General features: G+C 37.8%; 1 protein-coding gene across 1 annotated transcript; it reads right to left on the reverse strand.

Annotated features, from left to right (window-relative positions):
* Nucleotides 1–12,226: 12,226 nt before the first annotated feature.
* Nucleotides 12,227–23,357, reverse strand: LOC131597492 (uncharacterized). The gene is made up of 3 exons (XM_058870188.1): nucleotides 23,170–23,357; nucleotides 12,676–13,928; nucleotides 12,227–12,531 (listed from the first exon to the last, which is right to left on the reverse strand). Exons 1-3 carry the CDS (start codon nucleotides 23,355–23,357, stop codon nucleotides 12,227–12,229), a joined length of 1,746 nt encoding a protein of 581 aa, XP_058726171.1.
* Nucleotides 23,358–25,796: the final 2,439 nt, after the last annotated feature.

The following is a 25,796-nucleotide window of genomic DNA, read 5'->3' on the forward strand; positions in this document are numbered from 1 at the left end:
GAGAAATCTACCTTGACTCTTAATGTCAAGTGTTGGCTTCTTCTTCGGTTAGACCGTTCTTTCCTTAACCTTTTATTTTATGCACTAGGATAGCCTCTTCATCTCCTCCCACTTCTTAGATTTTCAAAATCTTCTCCCTTTTTCCAAAACCTTCTTATGTTTGTAATATCTTTTAAAACTTCTTTTAAAATCTTTCTTTAAAAATATCTTTTGCCCTTAGTGGCTTTTCTTCAAAGGTTTAGACACGATTAATTGTTGTAGTGAGTTGCGATACCCCACGATTTTGAAATTGATTGATATAATGAGATCTTTTCCGCGTGAGAGAGCTAGTGGCATACTCGTTGATTTTATCCGAGTTGGAGCCCTTCTTTCATTTGCGATGCAAAGAACTCATTTGTTCTCATGATCAAGATCAATGGCTAAGTATTCTCTCCGACAACAATAAAGTGTTTATTTTTTTTATTTTTTTTAAAACCATTTTCCCTTTAAGCGGAACTACATTAGCTCTGACTTCTCCATTGCACCGAGGAGGTATGTAGGCACAAGGATTAATGCTTTGCCGAGCTTATTTTAAAAATAAAATAAACCCTTTTTTTAGCACACACGACACAGATTTTCAAAAAGGTTCCTGTGGAGTACCACAGATATGAGGGGTGCTTAAAACCTTCCCCTTGTATAATCAACACCCGTACCTAAGATCTTCTTTTTGTTTTAAAAACAAACTTTGGGTTTTCTTCGTTCTTTTCCCTTTTCCTTTGGAAACAATAAAGCGCGGTGGTGACTTTCACTGAAATATTGAGTCAAGTCAATTAATGGCTTCGATCTCAGATTTTCCCCGCTACAGAGTGTCACTCTCCACTGGTTGGGACATGCAAGGAATCAATCCCAGTATGTATGTGTTCGATAATCGAGGAGCATCAAATAGACTTGGCAGCCCTCACCCAAAGGCTCGAATGGTAACATTTAAACTCCCAGCAGAGGTACCCGTTAACAGATGGATTTAGGCTGGCGCAGGAAAGAACAAGTGGAGAAACTTCGACCAGGGCGGAAGAACAGCCATGACATGCAGGAGGCAATTTCAGACTTCCAATCGAGAGATGTACAGGCTTGAAAACTATAAGGGAAAGAATCCAATGTCTAGGTCTCAATGGAGGAGACATCAAAGGATGAAGAAAGCTGAGAAAGAGTCGAGGTCGAAAGAAGTTCGAGATGAAGGATAGAAAAACACTTAGAAAGGGGGGGTTTGAATAAGTGTAGCTTTAAAAAACTTGACAGATAAAAATAAATTGCACAGTTATTTTTATCCTGGTTCGTTGTTAACTAAACTACTCCAGTCCACCCCCGCAGAGATGATTTACCTCAACTGAGGATTTAATCCACTAATCGCACGGATTACAATGGTTCCACTTAGTCAGCAACTAAGTCTTCCAGAGTCTTCTGATCACACACTGATCACTCCAGGAACAACTGCTTAGATACCCTCTAAGACTTTTCTAGAGTCTACTGATCAACACGATCACTCTAGTTACAATCTGCTTAGTTCACTCCTAAGACTTCCTAGAGTATTCTGATCAACACGATCACTCTAGTTCCTTACAACTTAATGTAATCAATTCTAAGAGTTTACAAATGCTTCTTAAAAGCGATAATCACAACTGTGATATTTCTCTTAACGTTTAAGCTTAATCTCACTAAAATATTACAAAAGCAATGTAGTGAGCTTTGATGAAGATGAAGATTCTGAGTTTAGATTTGAACAGCGTTTCAGCAAGTGTTTTTGAATAATCTTGTTCAGAATTGTTAACCTTGCTTCTCATCAGAACTTCATATTTATAGGCGTTGGAGAAGATGACCGTTGAATGCATTTAATGCTTTGCGTGTTCCGTACAGCATCGCATTTAATGTTATACGCTTTTGTCAACTACCTCGAGCCTTGTTCACGCTGTGTCTACTGACGTAGCCTTTAATAGCTTTTAACGTTCCTTTTGTCAGTCAGCGTAGCCTGCCACTTGTACTTTCTTCTGATCTGATGTTTGTGAATACAACGTTTGAATATCATCAGAGTCAAACAGCTTGGTGCATAGCATCTTCTGATCTTCTGACCTTGAAGTGCTTCTGAGCGTGATACCATCTTCTGAGCTTCAGTGCTTCTGATCTCATGTTCTTCTGATGCTTCCATAGACCCATGTTCTGATTCTGCTTCGACCATCTTCTGATGTCTTGCCAGACCATGTTCTGATGTTGCATGCTGAACCCTTGAGACAAAGCTTCTGAGCGCTGAATTATGCGTACTCTTTATATATATTTCCTGAAAGGGAAATTGCATTGGATTAGAGTACCATATTATCTTAAGCAAAATTCATATTATTGTTATTATCAAAACTAAGATAATTGATCAGAACAAATCTTGTTCTAACAATCTCCCCCTTTTTGATGATGACAAAAACATATATAAATGATATGAATTTGCGATCAGAAAGAATAGACGGCAAAAGACAAATTACACAGCTATAGCATAAGCATATGAATATGTCTCCCCCTGAGATTAACAATCTCCCCCTGAGATAAATAATCTCGCCCTGAAATAAATACTCGAAGAACTTTAATAAAAGACTTCCCTGATTATTTCGGTAGAGACGATCATATAAGCTTCTGTCTTTAGAGAATTCATAGCTTCTGACTTCTGCTTCCATAGGACAGCTTCAGAACTAGAATTTCTTTAGATCCCTAGAACACTCACAGCTTCTGATTCCTGCTTCCATCTAGGACAGCTTCAGAACTTGAATTTCTTTGATCTTCTGAACATTCACAGCTTCTGATTTCTGCTTCCATTCAGGACAGCTTCAGAACTTGAATTTCTTTGATCTTCTGAACATTCACAGCTTCTGATTTCTGCTTCCATTCAGGACAGCTTCAGAACTTGAGTTTTCTGGATCTTTAGAACATTCGCAGCTTCTGATTTCTGCTTCCCTCGGATAGCTTCAGAGCTTTGAATTTCTACCAACATCACTTCATGCTAGATTTGTATCAGAACATTGTTGAATGTACCAGAGCATCATCTGAGCATCTCTACATCCTGAAATGTTACAGAACAAAAACTAAACGACAAAAGTCAGCATGAACGAGTTAGAACATAAAATGTATGTTAGAACACATTATATGAATCAGAGCCATATAGGCTGAAATAATGTATCAGAGCAAATAATGTATCAGAGCCATAACATTATATGTATCAGAGCAAATAGAATTTTGTCAAAATAAATAGACGAATATAGATCAAATTCTATTATCAGTGCTTCTGATTCATTCTTCTTTCTTGCTTCTGATTTCTGAAGCTTGACAGCACTCGGCTTGCTTCAGTTTCCATGGTTTTGCTTCTTGTGTTTGCTTTTTGCTTTGAAGATTCTCTTCACTTCTTTATACCTGCAAAACACTTAAACCATGTAGAACTTGCAGTTCTTGTTAGTGAATGTGTGGGAGCTTTACCCAGCAACTGATAGATTAATCAAATCATTTATCATTTATCTTCTCCCCCTTTTTGTCATAACATCAAAAAGAATATTTCAAGAGATTTAGATGCATAAAACGACAAATAAAATCACTGGAATGTAAATCAAAGAAACTTTTTCATTGATAATCAAAAAAGGATTACAAGAAAGGAATGCAGGAAAACAGATGCAACAAGGAGAGGAAACTGCAAAGACCAAAAGACTAAGATCCTAGCCTACGCAAAATCCGTGCCAGAACATCATGAATCCCGTCAGTGCTTGTAGCTTGCCTTGTCATGAAGGAACGAAACTCAGCATTGGCTGCTTCTTGCGCGTCCAAACGAGAAGCCAGCATAGCTTGATTCTGATGAAGAGTTTCCAAGGTCTCCATCAGAGCTGAGGTTTCACCAGAAGAAGAAGCACCAGTATTTCTGCCCAGAGGGACAGCAATCTCAGCAGGGTGATCTTCTGGAAGATCTTCAGCTTGTGCATCTTCCATTTCCTCATCTGAGTCTGACTCAGAAGTAGCCTTAGCATATTCTGGTTCAGGCAGCTCAGAAGTTCCATCTTCCAATGCTTGAAGAATAGCTGCTAGGTTTGTTGGAGGAGTAGGACCAGCAACTTCAGCACGATAAACCACTACTGGAAAGACCATGTGAGGTGCTTTATCAGAAGGGTTCATTCTGAACCAGTTGAACAGCCACTGAAAATCTCCAGTCAGCACAGGAAACCATGGTCTCCACACCACGATGTCTCTGCAGAGATTTTCTTCTTCCAACTCATCTGCTGGTATCTTCCTTTCAAGAACATTTCTGTTCCTAATGAGATGGTGATGGCTGCTCTCACCAACTTCCAACCGGAGACCACGAACACCAGGAGCTTCAGACATAATCCTTCTCTGAGTGTCTGTAGCCTTATCCAGAAAATCCTGACGAAAGGTATTCCAAAGGTTGTTTGTAGCATACTCATCCAGATGATTAAGGTGAGCAGCACCTAGAATCTCCAACCAGCCATTTACATCAGCATGTAAAAGCTCCAGATATGTTTGAGTGGTAGGGGTTGGAGGGTTGACAGTGAACCTTGAGTCGGGAAGAACAACACTATAGGGATTAGGTGTTCTTGTGGGAAAAGGGTATGAGAGAGATGAAGAAATATCTGATGGAAGGGTTGAAGGAGAGGAGATATCAGATGGTGAAGAAGGTGGTTCCGAGAGGATGAATGAGGAGGAAGAGGTGGTGGAGGTCTTTGAAGAGGGAGGTGATTGAGGGGAACCGTCAAGGGGTTGATACACTTTGAGAGGGTCATAGGAGATCCTAACTCTTTTAGGTTTGGTTTCTGGTTCAGCAGATGCCTTTCTCTTTTGTTTCCTATCATTGTCTTGATTCCCAGAGCTTGACGATGGATTCATGATGAATTTTCAGATATTGGAAACTGCTAGGGTTTATGATATGAAAAGAGAGAGAGACGAAAAAGAAACCGAATGCAGAGAGAGAGAAATATGAGAGGGAAAAGAAACGTTTGAAGAGTATAAAAAGAAAACTGAAAGAGAGTAAATGATGACAAGCATTTAATGTTACGTGACATGAGGAGAGATAATAATGACAAAAGACGTGATTTGCACAGTTACCTAAGTAGACGTCCCCTCAACTGCACGCACGCTTGTCCAGGAATAGTGAACACGTGTTTACCATCTGGATAGCCAGTTACAGCTGTTTTGCTTTTATAGAGATTCTGAATCAACTTAGACACTGAAACGTTAGTAATAACTGAATCACAATTTCTAATTGGTTTCTATCAGAACTTCTTAAAAAAAAATTCATATCGAAGGATACTCATACGTAAGAATTTCTCATCTTCTCATTCTGAGCTTGTTTCTGAAGACCCAATTTGTGCCGATTATATTGAATCCATCTGTTCTAGGAACAAGATTCCAAACATCATTCCTTGTAAACTGATTCAGTTCTTCTTGCATAGCAATTATCCAGTCTGGATCTTCTAGAGCATGATCAACAGAAGTTGGCTCGATCAAAGATACAAGACCTAATTGACAATCTGCATTGTTCTTAAGGAATGCTCTTGTTCTGATTGGATCATCCTTCTTTCCAAGAATGACATCTTCTGAGTGACCAGAGATGAGTCTGGATGATCTTCTGACAGATGGTTCTTCAGAAATACTTAGATCCTCCAGAGAAGCTGATACTTGATCTTCAGATTCTTTGCTTCTGAGAAGCTCTGCTTCTGATGCGTTGCTTCTTGGCTCAACAACTTCTGATATATCAATATCGCAATCTGCAAAATTATCAAACTGCTTTGGTTTTTCAGAACCAAGCTTATCATCAAACCTGATATTGATTGATTCTTCTACAATCAATGTTTCAGTATTGTATACTCTGTAGCCTTTTGAGCGTTCAGAATATCCAAGAAGGAAACATTTTTGAGCTTTGGAATCAAACTTACCAAGATGATCTTTAGTGTTCAGAATAAAGCATACACATCCAAAAGGATGGAAATATGAAATGTTGGGCTTTCTATTCTTCCACAATTCATAGGGAGTCTTATTTAGAATAGGTCTGATAGAGATTCAATTCTGAATATAGCATGCAGTGTTTATTGCTTCTGCCCAGAAATGCTTAGCCATATTGGTTTCATTGATCATGGTTCTGGCCATTTCTTGCAGAGTCCTATTCTTTCGTTCTACAACCCCATTTTGCTGTGGAGTTCTAGGACAAGAGAAATCATGGGCAATACCATTTTCTTTGAAGAACTCTTCAAAGGATCTGTTCTCAAATTCACCACCATGATCACTTCTGACCTTTATGATTTTACACTCTTTTTCAGATTGAATCTGAATGCAGAAATCAAAGAACACTGAATGAGTCTCATCCTTGTGTTTCAAGAATTTTACCCATGTCCAGCGGCTATAATCATCCACGATGACTAATCCATATTTCTTCCCTCTGACAGATGCTGTTTTGACTGGGCCAAACAGATCAATGTGCAAGAGTTCTAATGGCCTTGAGGTAGAAACAACATTCTTGGACTTGAATGCAGGTTTGGAGAACTTGCCCTTCTGACATGCTTCACAAAGAGCGTCTGATTTGAATTTCAGATTAGGGAGTCCTCTGACCAGATTCAGTTTGTTAATCTGAGAAATCTTTCTCAAACTAGCATGACCTAATCTTCTGTGCCAGACCCACTGCTCTTCAGAAACAGACATAAGACAAGTCACCTTCTGACTCATAAGATCTTGCAGATCTGTCTTATAAATGTTGTTCTTCCTCTTGCCTGTAAATAGGATTGAGCCATCCTTCTGATTTACAGCCTTGCAAGACTCTTGATTAAAGATTATATCATAACCATTGTCACTTAATTGACTGATAGATAAGAGGTTATGTGTTAATCCTTCTACAAGAAGTACATTAGAAATGGAAGGAGAGTTACCAGACTTTATAGTTCCAGAGCCAATTATCTTGCCCTTCTGATCTCCTCCAAACTTGACTTCTCCTCCAGACTTAAGCACCAGGTCTTGGAACATAGACCTTCTTCCTGTCATGTGTCGCGAGCATCCAGAGTCCAGGTACCATGACATGTTGTGCTTTGTCCTTTTTGCAGTCAAGGATATCTGCAATAGGAATAATCTTATCCTTAGGTACCCACATTTTCTTGGGTCCTTTCTTGTTAGATTTTCTCAAGTTCTGATTGAACTTGGGTTTAACATTGTAAGCAATAGGAGGAACAGCATGATAATTTTTAATGTGAGTTTCATGATATTTCCTAGGTTGTGTCACATGCTTTTTGGTGTGTGTTATGTGAAAACTTTGAGCATGTGAAGTGTGCCTAATATCATGAGAGTGGCCATACTTGAACTGATCATACAATGGCTTGTATGTGATTTTCATTTCATCAACAGGTTCAAGTTTGTATGGGGTTTCACCCTCAAAACCAATGCCTACTCTTTTGTTTCCAGACACAGCATATATCATAGAAGCTAGCTGACTTCTGCCAATACTTCTAGATAAGAACTTCCTGAAACTTAAATCATATTCTTTCAGAATATGGTTTAGACTAGGAGTGGATTTTTCTGAATCAGAAGGAGATCCAACATTATTGGATAATTTTAAAAGTTTTTCTTTTAATTCAGAATTTTCCAACTCAAGCTTCTTTGTTTCAAATTCAAATTGCTTTTTCAGCTTTTTGTATTTGAGACTAATCTGAGACTTAAGTTCCAGTAGTTCAGTTAGACCGGAAACTAACTCATCTCTAGTAAGTTCAGAAAATACCTCTTCAGAATCTGATTCTGATGTAGATTCTGATTCGTCATCTTCTGTCGCCATCAACGCACAGTTAGCCTGCTCATCTTCAGAGTCTGAATCATCTTCTGACTCATCCCAGGTTGCCATAAGACTTTTCTTCTTATGAAACTTCTTCTTGGGATTTTCCTTCTGAAGATTTGGACATTCATTCTTGTAGTGTCCAGGCTCATTGCATTCATAGCACATGACCTTCTTCTTGTCAAATCTTCTGTCATCAGAAGATTCTCCACGTTCAAATTTCTTTGAACTTCTGAAGCCTCTGAACTTCCTCTGCTTGGTCTTCCAGAGTTGATTTAGCCTTCTGGAGATTAAGGACAGTTCATCTTCTTCTTCAGATTCTGATTCTTCAGGATCTTCTTCTCTAGCCTGAAAAGCGTTAGTGCATTTCTTGATATTAGATTTTAATGCAATAGACTTACCTTTCTTTTGAGGCTCATTTGCGTCCAGCTCTATTTCATGACTTCTCAAGGCACTGATAAGCTCTTCCAGAGAAACTTCATTCAGATTCTTTGCAATCTTGAATGCAGTCACCATAGGACCCCATCTTCTGGGTAAGCTTCTGATGATCTTCTTTACATGATCAGCCTTGGTGTATCCCTTGTCAAGAACTCTCAATCCAGCAGTAAGAGTTTGAAATCTTGAAAACATCTTTTCAATGTCTTCATCATCCTCCATCTTGAAGGCTTCATACTTCTGGATTAAAGCAAGAGCTTTAGTCTCCTTGACTTGAGCATTTCCTTCATGAGTCATTTTCAAGGACTCATATATGTCATAGGCCGTTTCCCTGTTAGATATCTTCTCATACTCAGCATGAGAGATAGCATTCAGCAAAACAGTTCTGCATTTATGATGATTCCTGAAAAGCTTTTTCTGATCATCATCCATTTCTTGCCTTGTCAGCTTTACGCCTCTGGCATTTACAGGATGTTTGTAACCATCCATCAGAAGATCCCATAGATCACCATCTAAACCCAGAAAGTAACTTTCCAGTTTATCTTTCCAGTATTCAAAGTTTTCACCATCAAATACCGGCGGTCTAGTATAACCATTGTTACCGTTGTATTGCTCAGCAGAGCCAGATGTAGATGCAGGTGTAGGTGTAGTCTTTTCACTTTCATCAACCATCTTTTACTGAAGCGTTTTTCTCTTCCTGAATCTTTTCTAAACACGGTTAAGTGCTTGCACCTTAGAACCGGCGCTCTGATGCCAATTGAAGGATAGAAAAACACTTAGAAAGGGGGGGTTTGAATAAGTGTAGCTTTAAAAAACTTGACAGATAAAAATAAATTGCACAGTTATTTTTATCCTGGTTCGTTGTTAACTAAACTACTCCAGTCCACCCCCGCAGAGATGATTTACCTCAACTGAGGATTTAATCCACTAATCGCACGGATTACAATGGTTTTCCACTTAGTCAGCAACTAAGTCTTCCAGAGTCTTCTGATCACACACTGATCACTCCAGGAACAACTGCTTAGATACCCTCTAAGACTTTTCTAGAGTCTACTGATCAACACGATCACTCTAGTTACAATCTGCTTAGTTCACTCCTAAGACTTCCTAGAGTATTCTGATCAACACGATCACTCTAGTTCCTTACAACTTAATGTAATCAATTCTAAGAGTTTACAAATGCTTCTTAAAAGCGATAATCACAACTGTGATATTTCTCTTAACGTTTAAGCTTAATCTCACTAAAATATTACAAAAGCAATGTAGTGAGCTTTGATGAAGATGAAGATTCTGAGTTTAGATTTGAACAGCGTTTCAGCAAGTGTTTTTGAATAATCTTGTTCAGAATTGTTAACCTTGCTTCTCATCAGAACTTCATATTTATAGGCGTTGGAGAAGATGACCGTTGAATGCATTTAATGCTTTGCGTGTTCCGTACAGCATCGCATTTAATGTTATACGCTTTTGTCAACTACCTCGAGCCTTGTTCACGCTGTGTCTACTGACGTAGCCTTTAATAGCTTTTAACGTTCCTTTTGTCAGTCAGCGTAGCCTGCCACTTGTACTTTCTTCTTATCTGATGTTTGTGAATACAACGTTTGAATATCATCAGAGTCAAACAGCTTGGTGCATAGCATCTTCTGATCTTCTGACCTTGAAGTGCTTCTGAGCGTGATACCATCTTCTGAGCTTCAGTGCTTCTGATCTCATGTTCTTCTGATGCTTCCATAGACCCATGTTCTGATTCTGCTTCGACCATCTTCTGATGTCTTGCCAGACCATGTTCTGATGTTGCATGCTGAACCCTTGAGACAAAGCTTCTGAGCGCTGAATTATGCGTACTCTTTATATATATTTCCTGAAAGGGAAATTGCATTGGATTAGAGTACCATATTATCTTAAGCAAAATTCATATTATTGTTATCATCAAAACTAAGATAATTGATCAGAACAAATCTTGTTCTAACACGAGAATCCAGCAGCAGCAAAATTCCACTATAGGCAGCGGGAGTAAACAAACCCCCTGTTGGGCGTAAATGGGTCAACGGTTGTTTGAAAGCGAGACTTCGAAGAATTTTGATCTGACACATTGTATGGACGATGAACGCATTGACTTCGCAGGGCCTTCAACCCAACCACAACAAGAAGGTCCTACAATGCAACAATGACGTAGGCGTGGACGCTCTAGTCGTTATCAAAATCCAGGCGACCAATAAATTTTATGTAAATTTTCCCCGATTATGTAATCGTTTTGTATCAATGGAAATCAAAGTCGTATTTCTTCAAAAAATGTCATTAATTTTTATAAAAAAAATTAAAAAAATGATAGGAAATACACCTAGGCGCCATCTGAGATGGCTTAGTGCAAAACAGATGCACATTGGCGCCATCTCACACGGCTCCTCCTCTAAAAAGTTCAATGGAGGCACCATCTGACCTAGCTGATGCACTTTAACCATTTTTGAAACATGGTTATTTGCGTAATTTTCTCCGAAGCGTGGTCATTTGCGTAATTATTTTTAATACCTGGTTATTACTAAATAATCTAAAATAAACAAAAAGATCTGGTAATAATATTCAAAACAAAAAATTTATTTTGGAAAAATTAGATAAAACTGTTTAGGAATTTTTGTTACTACTATTGAGAAGACACAAAAGTTAATTTCACTGGACACACACACAAATATATATAAGGACAAGATCAAATGACACAAATGTGTCAAATTTAGTAATATGATATCTAAGATAACTCCTTCTCAGATATCTGTATAAAAAAATTCACCATTAGATTGAAAGCTATTATGATATAGATCATGTCTTTAAAATTTAATATCAATCAGAAATCATTTGAGATGTCAAAGAGATGCACAAAAACGAACGTCTTGCAAAACTTTAACATGCCAAATGATTTTTGATTGATGTTTAATTTTATGGACATCATCTATACGATGTTAGTTTTCAATCCAACAGTAGATTCTATTTTAAGGATATGCGATAAAAAGTTATCGAAGGTGTCACATTACTACGTTTGATACCTTGGTGTCATTTGATCTTATATATATATATATATATATATATATATATATATATATATATATATATATATATATATATATATATATATATATATATATATATATATATATATATATATATATATATATATATATATATATTTCTCTTTTAATGAGAAATTTTGTTTGTTTATATTTTTTTAACAATTATTTTCAAAAACAAAACTTCAATAATATTCTTAACTTTTGAAAAATATGGGTTAAATTTTCATCATAGTTGTCTCCATTTAAATAAGTCCTTAATACTAAAAATCTCAATACTTATTTTGTTCAGCCAATTCTTTTCATAGTTGTACATACATATCAAACGGTTGTTGTTCCCACCTTTATTGGTGAAGAGTCACCTTAATAAATCTTGAAATCAGTCTTTTAATATTTTGGAACTATATATTCGGACGCTTTATAATGTACACCAAAATATATTGCAAGTGAAACACCACTATTTTGTCAAAAATTAGTTCAGAAGTGTATCTCTGGACTTACCCTTGTGTTTATTTCACAACTCAGCGAATAATTCAGAAGTGCATTTTCGAATTTGTCAAGCCGGAAATTGAATAAAACACCACATTGCATGTTTTCTTCATTCATGATCATACCAAATTCTTCTTCAAACCCTACCAAAACATCCTTCCATATTCAATCAAGTTTTGTACTTCAAAACAACATTCTTCCATTTTTTAAAATTAGAAAGAGCAAAAGAAGTTGGAATTTAAGGTAATGTACATGTATTTCCTTCCGCATCTTGGTAGAATCTGGTTTTTGCTGCAGAAAAATGAATGTTCTGTCCGATTGTTGCTGTGGAAAAATGAATGTTGTGGAGCAAAATATGCTGTAAGGCATCCTTAAAAAAAACAAAAACAAAACACCAAACTAGGACAAATCACCATACACAGCTGCTTCAGTCTTCAGACTCAGAGCTACTGAGTTCAACACTTTCATCAGTGCCATCATCAGGACTGGCTTCTTTCTCAATCTCACTGTCTGATCCACCATCATCTTCACCGTGTTCCTCCACGTCAGTATCTGCACACTCAGCTCCTTCATCCGTTTCAAGGGAGCTGATCAATTTTTCAAGAGCCAATTTTATGGACTCTAGATCCTTACAAGTTTCTCCGAGTATTGCAATCATAGCAGCTTTACTCGTAGTTGTGCTATCTTTGGATGGTCCAGCTGATGTTGTGACAACATCATGAACATGTGTTCCTTAAAAAAGCTTATGATCAAAGAGTAAAGGACTTGCTCTTTTGCACACAGAATCTTTGTCATTCAGAATATTAGGAAATTGATTTAAGATGATTCCATAAATAAGGGAAGGGAAGGCAATGGGGCCTTTAACACTATAGCTACCAGCATGCTTTAAAGTTTGCTCAAAAATATAAGTTCCATAGTCAACTTTGGTCTTAGTACCAATAGCAAAGATGAATTTACCTAGGATAGCAGAAATTGTAGACTTGTGTTGAGTTGGCACCCAGTTGGCAGCTCCAATCCTATGAAGTATAGCATACTTTACACTTAGTTTGCTAGCATTGAGCTTCCTTTTAACAGGCCATGTCTTCACTTGTCCAACAGTAATTACTTTGCACATTTGATTATCAGATACTTCCAACTCTAGTAGAGCTTCATTGGATCTATCCAGAAATTTGTTAATCATAGTGGGAGAGAAATTAACACATTTTCCCTTGACAAACACTTTCAGATACTCCTTAGTGTTCTTATTGCCACAGTCTTCATGTAAATTCACAATGAACTCCTTCACAAGGACTTCATAACACTTAGTGAATTGGGTCACAGTTTTCATCAGTCCAGCTTCATGAATCAGGTTCATAATCTCTTCATACTCAAGAGCATTTAGAGCAAGCTCTCTCTCTAAGGCCAGTCTTTTCTGATAGACAAATTTCCATCTGAGTACACTGGATGGATAGTGAAAGGAAATATTATCAATAGGTACTTCAGGGACACTAGCAGCAAGCTTGCTAGTAGAGACCTTCTTCTTGGGATGAATGTCATTGACATCCATAGCAACATCAGAATCTGACTCATTTTCAACAATGATTCTATCCTTTCTCTTCTTAGGCACCACTTTGCTCCATGGCTTTTTGGGTCCAACAGAAGTGGGATAAACCACAGCCTTTTCCTTCTGAGAGTCCTCAGCTACAGCTTGCTTTCCTTTCCTCCTCATTAGCCTTTTGGCTATGCTTGGATTGATAGAAGCAACCAGGTCATCATCAGAGAGATCATCAAGGTTGATTACTTTATCAACCTGAGTCTTCTCTGGTTCTTTTTCTTCAGTTTGACCATCTTTAGTGTGGTTCACACACTTATCAGCAGAAACAATACTAGGTACCTCTTCATTGTACACAGTACCACCAAGAACCTCAGTGTGATCATTATTAACAATAACACCGTCCTTACCAACAGTATCTTTTACACCATCATTCCTTTTATTGTCATCCACATGCACATCCATATTCACAGCATCATTTTCTTCATTAACATTTGCATTCCTATCATTATTTGCTTGGACATAGTTGCCAGCATTGTCACTAACATGCGCAATGTCATTTGACTCAGGAAGCACAAAGTTTAAAGGGACAAGAATCCTAGATGTAACATTATTCTCATTTAAGATATGAGTAACAATTTTAGCGTATTGATTCTAGCTAGTTTGACATCATCCGTTCCCTCGTGGGCAACTTGCAATGTGTCCCACATAGCTTTAGCGGATCTACAATGGGAAACGCGATAGTATTCATCAACTCCTAGAGCTGAGATTAGAATGTTTCTCGCTTTCCAATCGTATCCATATCTCTTTTCATCTTCAGCATCCCAAGTATTTTCTGGTTTTGGAACAACTGCACCAGCTGCATTTGTCATGGTGATCTGAAAGGGACCATTGACAATAGCTGTCCAGATGTTCCTATCAATTGCATTGATGTGGACACACATACAATCCTTCCAATAGCCATAGTTTTCACCGTTGAAAACTGGAGCTCTATTGTGAGCCCCTTTAGGTCCGGAAGCCATCTTTCCAATAAGTGTTTCACGTAGCACGGAATAAACCAGAGCTCTTGATACCACTAGTTAGACGCTGGCCTGAGGATCTAGAGGGGGCGTGAATAGATCTCACAGAGTTTTTCGGAATTATTTCGAACTAAAGCGAAAGCGGTTCTGAATCGACTTGCGTCTATTCCGGACCGTTATTGCAAGGGTCGTATATGTGACAAAACCACAAGATAATTGAGATTAACGATGAAGTGATATGTTATCGAATCAATACGTTTCACAGCTGAAAATCAATTAACGTCTAAATTGACAAACTTTGGTTTGCAATGCAGTAATAGTGGAATAAGCAAAAAGACAAACACTTGGTGATAATGTTCAAATTGATAATGATTCAAGATGTGGTGAATTGTGATGTTTATGCAGAATCTTAAATCACAATTTTAACACTTGAATCGTTAATCAATTTTGCAATTATGACCAAATATGAACAGAACGTAAATGAAAAGATAAAAGCGACAAGAACACGATATTTGTTCAGGCAGTTCGTCGATCGTCCTCGCTACGACTACGTCTGCCCCCAATTCCAAATTGAAATTGGGAAATCTTCCATTAATGTTGAAAGCAGTTTATACAAAGAAGAAAACAAAGCGATAAACAATAAACCGAATTTGTCGATCCTTTGAATCTTCTTCCCCCTTAATCTTGAGTCAGATCAAGGTGATCCAAGAGCTTCACTCGACTCCTTTTCTGCAGTGTCTTGAATTGCCTTGAACCCTTGTTCTTCAATCTTCACACTCAGATGGATCCTCGATGAAACCTCTTGATAAAAACCCCCAAGAAACACCTATCTTGGAGGACAAAACCCTCGGATTTTATTCACCAAAAACCCCACAAATCTTCACCCACTAGGAATCTTCAATTCCGTTCCATGGACGTTATCGAACTCGATCACTAACCCTCAACGCAAGAATGATTATGTGTAATTGTGTTGGAGATGACGAAGAACGAAGATGAGAAGCCTTTGTGTATCTTTCAGTCGTTGGTGTTGATGAGTAATTAACATGGAATGATATATATATATATATAGTTGCTGGTATGTTGGAGCAGAGAAAACACATAATTTGGGAAGTTTTCAGCAAATAGGTTGACCTACTTTAGTGCTTAGGTCGACCTAACAGAAGCAGAGTTGAAATTGTCCCAGTTAGGTTGACCTGTTAGGTTGGCCTAAAATCTGTTAGGTTGACCTGCTGAAGGTTTAGGTCGACCTAAAGTCAGTTAGGTTGACCTGTTAAAGGTTTAGGTCGACCTAAAGTCAGTTGTTTCCAGTTAGGTCGACCTGTTGAAGGTTTAGGTCGACCTAAAGTCAGTTGAAATGCATTTTTGTGACTTTTCTTCAGTTTAGGTCGACCTAGGAGTGTGGGTAGGTCGACCTAACAGTGACATGTGTAAATCCCTTCAGTTTAGGTCGACCTGGGAGTGTGGGTAGGTCGACCTAACAGTGACCTTGTCAGTTTTGCTGAGTTTGCTCTGGTTTTGAGTCGACCTAGGGCTTTGCTTGGTCGACCTAACAGATGCAATACCATTTTCTGAGTGATTTGAGCTTCATAATCTTCCATTGTCTTGAGTCATTCATTTATGCTTTTGTATTTGGTTGCTTGTGATGTTTGCCATGAATCAAAAACTCATTTGTGAGTGTATGCTTGTTCTTACAAACTCCCCCTTTTTGATGATGGCAAACATTTGATTAAATGACGAAAGCTCCCCCGGTCTTGTATGCGTAAGCTCCCCCGTACTAAGCTCCCCCGTACTCTCAACTCATCTCCCCCTTTGATAACATCAAAAGAAAGAAACAAGGAGAATAGTAGAAGAGAATAACAAAATAATCTAAACAAAACAATGTCTTACATAACACAATAGTAAAAAAAAAAGCATAATATCCAAACATATTTAAAGGTACAAACCAAGCTTAAGTTCAAGTAATAAAAGACATAATAACATGACAGAAATGAGATGCAATGCAATGAAATGAACTAATGCAATGCTCGCTAACGTTTGCCCAAACATGTTAGATGTATGCTTATTCTACTATTTTTATGTCCACACATGATATGTTATGAGTAATGATGAACAACATATACATGTAAATGAGATAGGTGGAGAAGCATATAAGAAGTCACTATAAACATGTTAATTGATAGCATATTATAGCATCAATGATATTTTTGGAAGTGAACAACAAACATGTTACCACTTTCTCAATTGTAGGTATCTCGTCATCATTTCGTAGAATGAAGTATATTCCTCTAGTCAATGTGGAATGATGCTTGATTTGATGATGAACTACCTTCATACTGAGAGAGATGTTAGCTTGAGCATAATCAATATATATAAAGTAAAGGAATAAAATTAAGAAAACAAACGCATTTAGATCAAAATTAGAGATATCTAATATCCCTAATTCCCTATGAATGTTGAAGAACTGCTCCGTTGCAAGAGGTTTGGTGAAGATGTCAGCTAGTTGCTTCTTGCTCTTCAAGTTTATGGCACTTGTGTTGTCGCACATGATAGGTATACGATCAAGCTTAATACCAAAGTCAAGAAGTTGTTGCTTGAGCCATAATATCTGCGCACAGCAGCTTCCGGCAGCTACATATTCTGCCTCAGCAGTAGATAATGCAACCGATACTTGTTTCTTGCTATGCCAACTTATCAATGAATTTGAGAATAGATGACATGTTCCACTGGTGCTCTTTCTATCGGATTTGCAGCCAGCAAAATCTGAGTCGGAGAATCCTACCAAATAACACTCATTTCCCTTCGGATACCATAGGCCATATGTAGGAGTTCCACGTAGATATCGCAGAATTCTTTTGACAGCTTTTAAGTGAGATTCCTTTGGACAAGATTGATATCTTTCTCATCTTTGTCTAGGTTAGTATTTGTTGCCATAGATGTGTCAATCTCCTTCGCTTCACTCATTTCAAATCTTTTGAGCAGCTCCATGAGACTCATCTCAAATTCACTCTGCATAAGCTTAGAAAATTCTTTGACAAGTTTTGCATTAGTCGACCCAAATATAATATCATCTACATAAACTTGGACTAAGAGTACATCTTTATCTTTTCTTTTAATAAAGAGAGTAGTATCAACTTTACCCCTAGAGTACCCTTGGCTAAGAAGAAATTTGCTCAAACGTTCGTACCAAGCCCGAGGGGCTTGTTTAAGACCGTATAGAGCACGTTTCAGCTTATAAACATGAGTTGGATACATGTAATTCTCAAAGCCGGGTGGCTGAGCAACATAGACTTCTTCATTTATATAGCCATTTAGAAAGGCACTTTTAACATCCATTTGGAATAGTTTGAAGTCTTTTGAACAAGCATAGGCAAGTAAGAGGCGAATAGCTTCGAGACGTGCTACAGGAGCGTATGTCTCTTCATAATCAATACCTTCCTATTGATTGTAACCTTGAGCAACTAATCTAGCTTTGTTTCTAGTGATAACTCCGTTTTCATCAAGTTTGTTACGAAAAACCCATCTAGTACCGATTACTTGATGATCTCCCGGATGAGAGACAAAGTCCCAAACACCATTCCGTTTAAATTGGTTTAATTCTTCTTGCATGGCCATTAGCCAATGCTCATCAAGTAATGCGTCCTTCACGTTTTTCGGTTCAACTTGTGAAACAAAAGCAAAATGATGACAAAAGTTACTTATCTTGGAGCGTGTTGTCACGCCCTTTGAGATGTCCCCTATTATGTTGTCGATTGGATGATCTTTTACATTTGTCCAGGCCTTAGGAAGTTCTTCATTGTTTGAGATGCTTTCTTTTTCAACACTATCATGAGACTCATCTTTCTCTTTCTTAGCATCTTCCTTTGCAACACTTTCACTTTCGTCTTCCTTATCTTTGCCAAATGTCTTCAGTAGATGGGCCTGCACTATTAAAAGATATACCTTTCTCGACACATTTTGCATAAGATTCATCAAAAGGACACAGGAACTGACTCTTCAACAATAAGTAGTAATCAAATTGAGAGAACCTATATGCCTATATGCCTTACTAGATTGAGAGTAACCAAAAAAAATATGCCTTCGTCCAAGTTTTAGCATATAAATGTGGTTTACTCATGTGCCATTAAACATGATCTCTCTTTTCTTAATATGTTCTATTGTGCAGCCAGAATTTGTAAAAGTTACTTTGAAGTCTTTGTCGCACAATTGACTAATACTTAGGAGATTATGTTTAAGACCTTCTACTAGTAACACATCAGTTATTGTTGTGGTAGATGGGTTACCTACACTTCCTTTACCAAGTATAGCTCCCCGATTGTTGTCTCCATAGGTGACATACCCCTTTTTCTTTGCGTGGAACTCAACAAAGAGTGATATGTCTCCCGTCATGTGTCTTGAACATCCGCTATCAAGGAACCACAACCTTTCGGCAATGTCAAGACACTTTTCCTGCAAAATTAATTTAGAGTGGAAGGTCCCCAATCTTCATTGGGTCCTAGGTGGTGAGTACAGAAATTGTTGCACTTAGGCAACCATTGAAATACTCCTTTAGGAACTAAAATCCTCCTAAATTTGCATTTTTCAATGGTATGTCCCTTTTTGCAACAATAGTGACAAGTAATATGATGAGAGTATGCTATTTTGCTAGTTGATACTTTTGGTACAAAAGTGTATTTACTATATAAAGGAGTATACGATCTTTTGAACTTATTTGGATCAACCGCAAAAGTCACTTTTGGTTGTAGAGCCTTATCTAATTTGGCCTTTAGATCTCTTACTTCTTTTTGCCAAATATGACATGTCTCACAACCAAACCATGATGTAGGATCTTCCTCAATTTTATCCTTTTGAATATCTAGCATAGATTGTTTCAAAGCTTCCATGTCCTTTTCGGTCTTCTCAACTTTTGATTCAAGATACGAAAAAATTTTCTTATTTGAGGCCAAAAGTTTGAAAGCTTCAATTGCATCTCTATGTAGTTCTTCAAAGGCTAATTTTAATTGAGCATGAGATACCTTATCTACAAGTTCAGGTTTAAGATGACTTACACGTTTCTTTTTCTTGTGTTGATGAGCCGTAAGACATAGGTTTGCCGATTCTTCTTCATCGCTTGATGAGACTTCACTTGAGGAATCACTTTCCCATGCTATGTAGGCTCTTCTAGAATTGTTGTGACTTTTGCTTTGATTCTTGTCTTTCTCCTTCTTGAGATATGGACAATCCGGTTTGTAATGACCATCTTTGCCGCAATTGAAACAAGGGCCTTTGGATTTTCTTTTATTGTTATCATCTTTTTTGGACTTGTCTAATTGCTTCCTATGATTAATCAAGCTTTTTCCGGAGAGTTTTGCTCTATTTTTCTTTATGTACTTGTTGTATCTTCGCACAAACAGTCTCATTTCCTCATCATCGGAGTCTTCCTCATGACTAATATCACTATCCTCTAGCTCTTGTCTTGAGGTCTTGGAGCTTGAAGCTTTTAGAGCTATTGACTTCTTCTCTACCTCTTTCTCCATGTTCTTCTCTTTCTTTGCCCTTTTCTCATGCATGTCAAGGCATTTAAGGTGTTGTTCATGTTCCTCTAGTTTACCAAAGAGAGTGGTAATGTCTAAGGTGTTTAGATCATTTGCTTCCTTTATTGCTGTAACCTTGGGTTGCCATTCCCTGTTCAAACATCTTAAGATTTTGTTAGTAGCAACTGCATTGGAAACAGGTCTATCAAGAGAATTTAAACGATTTTTCAAGTGAACGAATCTCTTCTGCATGTTTTCGATGGATTCACCATCTTCCATGTGGAAGAGTTCGAATTCTTGAGTTAACGTATTGATTCTAGCTAGTTTGACATCATCCGTTCCCTCGTGGGCAACTTGCAATGTGTCCCACATAGCTTTAGCGGATCTACAATGGGAAACGCGATAGTATTCATCAACTCCTAGAGCTGAGATTAGAATGTTTCTCGCTTTCCAATCGTATCCATATCTCTTTTCATCTTCAGCATCCCAAGTATTTTCTGGTTTTGGAACAACTGCACCAGCTGCATTTGTCATGGTGATCTGAAAGGGACCATTGACAATAGCTGTCCAGATGTTCCTATCAATTGCATTGATGTGGACACACATACAATCCTTCCAATAGCCATAGTTTTCACCGTTGAAAACTGGAGCTCTATTGTGAGCCCCTTTAGGTCCGGAAGCCATCTTTCCAATAAGTGTTTCACGTAGCACGGAATAAACCAGAGCTCTTGATACCACTAGTTAGACGCTGGCCTGAGGATCTAGAGGGGGGGGGTGAATAGATCTCACAGAGTTTTTCGGAATTATTTCGAACTAAAGCGAAAGCGGTTCTGAATCGACTTGCGTCTATTCCGGACCGTTATTGCAAGGGTCGTATATGTGACAAAACCACAAGATAATTGAGATTAACGATGAAGTGATATGTTATCGAATCAATACGTTTCACAGCTGAAAATCAATTAACGTCTAAATTGACAAACTTTGGTTTGCAATGCAGTAATAGTGGAATAAGCAAAAAGACAAACACTTGGTGATAATGTTCAAATTGATAATGATTCAAGATGTGGTGAATTGTGATGTTTATGCAGAATCTTAAATCACAATTTTAACACTTGAATCGTTAATCAATTTTGCAATTATGACCAAATATGAACAGAACGTAAATGAAAAGATAAAAGCGACAAGAACACGATATTTGTTCAGGCAGTTCGTCGATCGTCCTCGCTACGACTACGTCTGCCCCCAATTCCAAATTGAAATTGGGAAATCTTCCATTAATATTGAAAGCAGTTTATACAAAGAAAAAAACAAAGCGATAAACAATAAACCGAATTTGTCGATCCTTTGAATCTTCTTCCCCCTTAATCTTGAGTCAGATCAAGGTGATCCAAGAGCTTCACTCGATTCCTTTTCTGCAGTGTCTTGAATTGCCTTGAACCCTTGTTCTTCAATCTTCACACTCAGATGGATCCTCGATGAAACCTCTTGATAAAAACCCCCAAGAAACACCTATCTTGGAGGACAAAACCCTCGGATTTTATTCACCAAAAACCCCACAAATCTTCACCCACTAGGAATCTTCAATTCCGTTCCATGGACGTTATCGAACTCGATCACTAACCCTCAACGCAAGAATGATTATGTGTAATTGTGTTGGAGATGACGAAGAACGAAGATGAGAAGCCTTTGTGTATCTTCCAGTCGTTGGTGTTGATGAATAATTAACATGGAATGATATATATATATAGTTGCTGGTATGTTGGAGCAGAGAAAACACATAATTTGGGAAGTTTTCAGCAAATAGGTTGACCTACTTTAGTGCTTAGGTCGACCTAACAGAAGCAGAGTTGAAATTGTCCCAGTTAGGTTGACCTGTTAGGTTGGCCTAAAATCTGTTAGGTTGACCTGCTGAAGGTTTAGGTCGACCTAAAGTCAGTTAGGTTGACCTGTTGAAGGTTTAGGTCGACCTAAAGTCAGTTGTTTCCAGTTAGGTCGACCTGTTGAAGGTTTAGGTCGACCTAAAGTCAGTTGAAATGCATTTTTGTGACTTTTCTTCAGTTTAGGTCGACCTAGGAGTGTGGGTAGGTCGACCTAACAGTGACATGTGTAAATCCCTTCAGTTTAGGTCGACCTGGGAGTGTGGGTAGGTCGACCTAACAGTGACCTTGTCAGTTTTGCTGAGTTTGCTCTGGTTTTGAGTCGACCTAGGGCTTTGCTTGGTCGACCTAACAGATGCAATACCATTTTCTGAGTTATTTGAGCTTCATAATCTTCCATTGTCTTGAGTCATTCATTTATGCTTTTGTATTTGGTTGCTTGTGATGTTTGCCATGAATCAAAAACTCATTTGTGAGTGTATGCTTGTTCTTACAATGAGAAAAGTGCAAGAGACCAAACAAGTAGGTGTGGTAGTGAGTTGGGAAGTATAGAGGAAAAGATTGTACTATGAGGGGGAAATTTAAATTTTGACCAATCATAAAATCCGAATTATTTTTCTTCTTCAAAAAGTAGTTCCCAAGAAACTGTAATTGCTATAATTCCTCATAAGAGTAAATATCCAATTTTCTTTTCAAGATGTCAAATTGAATAGCATTTAGAGCTTTAGAAAGGATGTCTGCAATTTGTAGTTCAGTGGTTCCATGCTTCAGAGTAGCAACTTTGTTATTCACAAGGTTCCTTAGGAGATGGTGTATAGTATCCATATGATTGGTTCTGATGAGTTGAGTAGGATTCTTTGACATATTAGTATCACTCATATTGTCACAGTGTAATGTCATGGCATCCCGAGTGATATTATAATCAGACAACATTTGTTTTACAAACATTTCACTAATTATTTTACCTTCCACACGTATCCGAGTACTCATGGGTTTTTCACCTTCATTCTTCACAAAGAAGATTTTGACTATCTCATCTTCCCTGTATCCCTTTTTAGCCATCCTTTCGTTCCAAGTTCTAGATGCTTGTTATGGTCTTCTTCTCTTCACACTTTTTATTTTTCCTCCAGAGGTCTTTGTATTTGAAATTGAACTTGAATACTCAATCTCATCACTCAGCTCGAGATGATATGGCTCTGCTTTAGAAGAATTTCGTTGATGATAGACCATCCTTCTGGTAAGGGCATGTGCTTCAGGACATGTGGACTTCAAGTGATTTGTTATGCCACATTGATAGCATCTCTTATATGAGGGGTATGTGCTCCTTTCTTGATGTTTTCTTATGTTGAATCTTTTGATTAGGCATTATCTGCTCCATCAAGTAAGTCTAATTTCTTACTTCTACATTTCTGTTATGAGATGTGTTCAACAACTTTCTTTCCAGAGCCTCAATGTTTGACCGGAGGCTTACGTTTTCCTCTTGAAGGAGAGTGTAGGTATTTCTATCCTCCAACATTCTTGCATATAGTCTCTCATTCCTTAGATAGGTTTCGGAGAGAATAGTAGCAAGTTCACTAGCCGTGAATTTGCTGGCAAATGTCTCTTTATCAAATTCATCCATATCTTCAACAACATTTTTTATCACTGTTTTGACTGATCTTTTTTGATGATTGTCCTCAATCTCTCTCTTTGGTCATAGAGGGTTTAGAGGAGCAATTCGAGATTCTAGGCTCCCATAAGTAACAGTTTTCTTTAGACCTGGATCCCTTCATGACTTCCTTGCGTTCTTCATTTGTGACGATACATTCCTTCTTGGTGAACCTGACATTGAAGCCTTGGTCACATAGTTGACTGATGCTAATTAGATTCACAGCCAGTCCTTTTACGAGAAGAACATTGTTCAGATTTGGACCTTCAGGATACTCCAGTGTTCCAATCCCTTGGATTTCTCCTTTTTCTCCATCACCAAACGTCACATAGTTAGAGGAATGAGGAGTGACATCTACCAATAGATTCCTTGTACCAGTCATGTGTTTAGAGAAGCCGCTATCAAAGTACCAGTCTTCTTTTGATGACACCCGTAAGGGAGTGTGAGCCATTAAGGCAGTACCTTTAGCTACCCATTGTTGTTTCTTGACTAAGGTGTTCTGCTTAGGTCCTTTTTGAAGAGGCTGATTAGGATAACCATACAATCTGAAGCAAAAAGGTTTTATGTGACCAAATTTTCCACAGTAGTGACATCTCCATTTGTTAAATTTTTTCTTAGAATGGTTTATCCTCCTGTTCTCATGATGTTGTGACATTGGTCTTGACATCCGAACTGGCATGGGGACTTCAGGTTTAGGCCTCTTGAGTCCTAAGATGGACTCTGATCTTCCCACAAATCCTATTCCGGACATGTCTCCTGATCTCTGTCCAACTTGCAGGATTTCTTCCAGGGAGTCAGTTCCAGAATTCAACATTCTGACAGATTTTGACATTTGATCAATCTTGGAGTTCAACATGCTAATTTCACCATTCAGTGAATCTACGGTTGCAAGATATTCTTTCTTTTCAGTTTCTAGTTCCTTTATGAGTGTCTTTTGCTTCTCCACTTGTTTAGCTCTTTGTAGGAGGTTGCAAGCTCATCAAAGGTCAGTTCATCTTCACTGGAATCATCATCAGATTCACAAGCACTCGTTAGTGTTGTGATGTGTTGTGCAGTTTCTTCTTTATTCTTGTTCATAGTACCAGAATTTTTTTGTCCCTAGATCTCACCCAAATGTAAACAGGCATGGTGTCTGCTCTGATACAAATTGAAAATTATAGAAACTCACGCTCGATGTCTTGCTGGATGTTATGACATCCACAATTACACAGCACAGATAATTAAAGCAGAAACACATAAAAAAAATAAAGAACACACAGAATTGTTTACCCAGTTCGGTTCAAACAACCTACTATGGGGGCTACCAAGCCAGGAAGGGAATCCAATATAAGCAGAATTAATTCGGAGTTAAACTCCCCCGTTTACAACTCCTCACTTAAAACCTACCCAATGCAATTCCAATCTATTCCTAGACCTGAGTATCTCCACTCACTCCCCCTCAATCACAGCAGTGATTACAAATAAACATTACTTAAATTCAGAGAGAAGACACACTTCAAAAACACACATTGATCTGCTTAAAAGCTTCAATCAAGAGACACACACTTGTGCTTAAAATTTATAGTGACAATTAACACAAACAACCTATTTCAACGCAATCATCAAGGACAACTGCTTGGAGTACAAGAGACAACTATAGAACTATGGTTCTTCAAAGTTAACAAACACCTCAAAGAGATTCTACTCCAAAGCAGTCATCTACGTGATAATTGTTTGGATCACAAGTAACACACACAGTGGAAACACAGAGAGTATAGTGATCTTCACGCTTAAAAACTCTGCCTCTGAAAGTAGGATTTGCAGTCGTCTTATAGTCAGTAGGCAGCAGGACTTGGGCCATGGGCCTTTCACACATAAATTAGGGTTAACCAAGTTAACCTAAATTCCACATCATCAGGGTGTTCTCATAAGCTGTAATCCGAGATATTTTAGCACAAATCATACAGCACACAATATATAGTTTCCTAAATAGAGGTCTGAGATGAATAAGGAAACCCCACAACTGAAAGGTAACAACTACTGCTGTCAGACACAGATGTCATGACATCGAGCATGACATCCATTGAATATTTGTACTAGCTCAAACATACAATCCTACATAATTCCACACACATACAACAGGAATGTTTTACCACAAAATATAGCCAATTTAAAACATCTACACATTTCAACATGAACTTCAACTTGTATTTGACTCAACATAGATACATAGCATTCAAATGACAATTGATAATTTACTTCATTCTTATAACCATAAAATAACTTCTTTTATTAATAACGCAACGGAATTCACAACTTTTAGCTTAGAAATTATTTAACAATATTTATTCAACTAATGCCAAGTTCAACTTATAATTATTAAACAACTACAGTAATAACAACATAAACATCCCCCCGAGTGCTCTTTATCAG

The sequence above is a fragment of the Vicia villosa genome, linkage group LG4 (genome assembly GCF_029867415.1).
Source record: "Vicia villosa cultivar HV-30 ecotype Madison, WI linkage group LG4, Vvil1.0, whole genome shotgun sequence".
In the NCBI taxonomy this organism is placed as follows: Eukaryota; Viridiplantae; Streptophyta; class Magnoliopsida; order Fabales; family Fabaceae; genus Vicia; species Vicia villosa.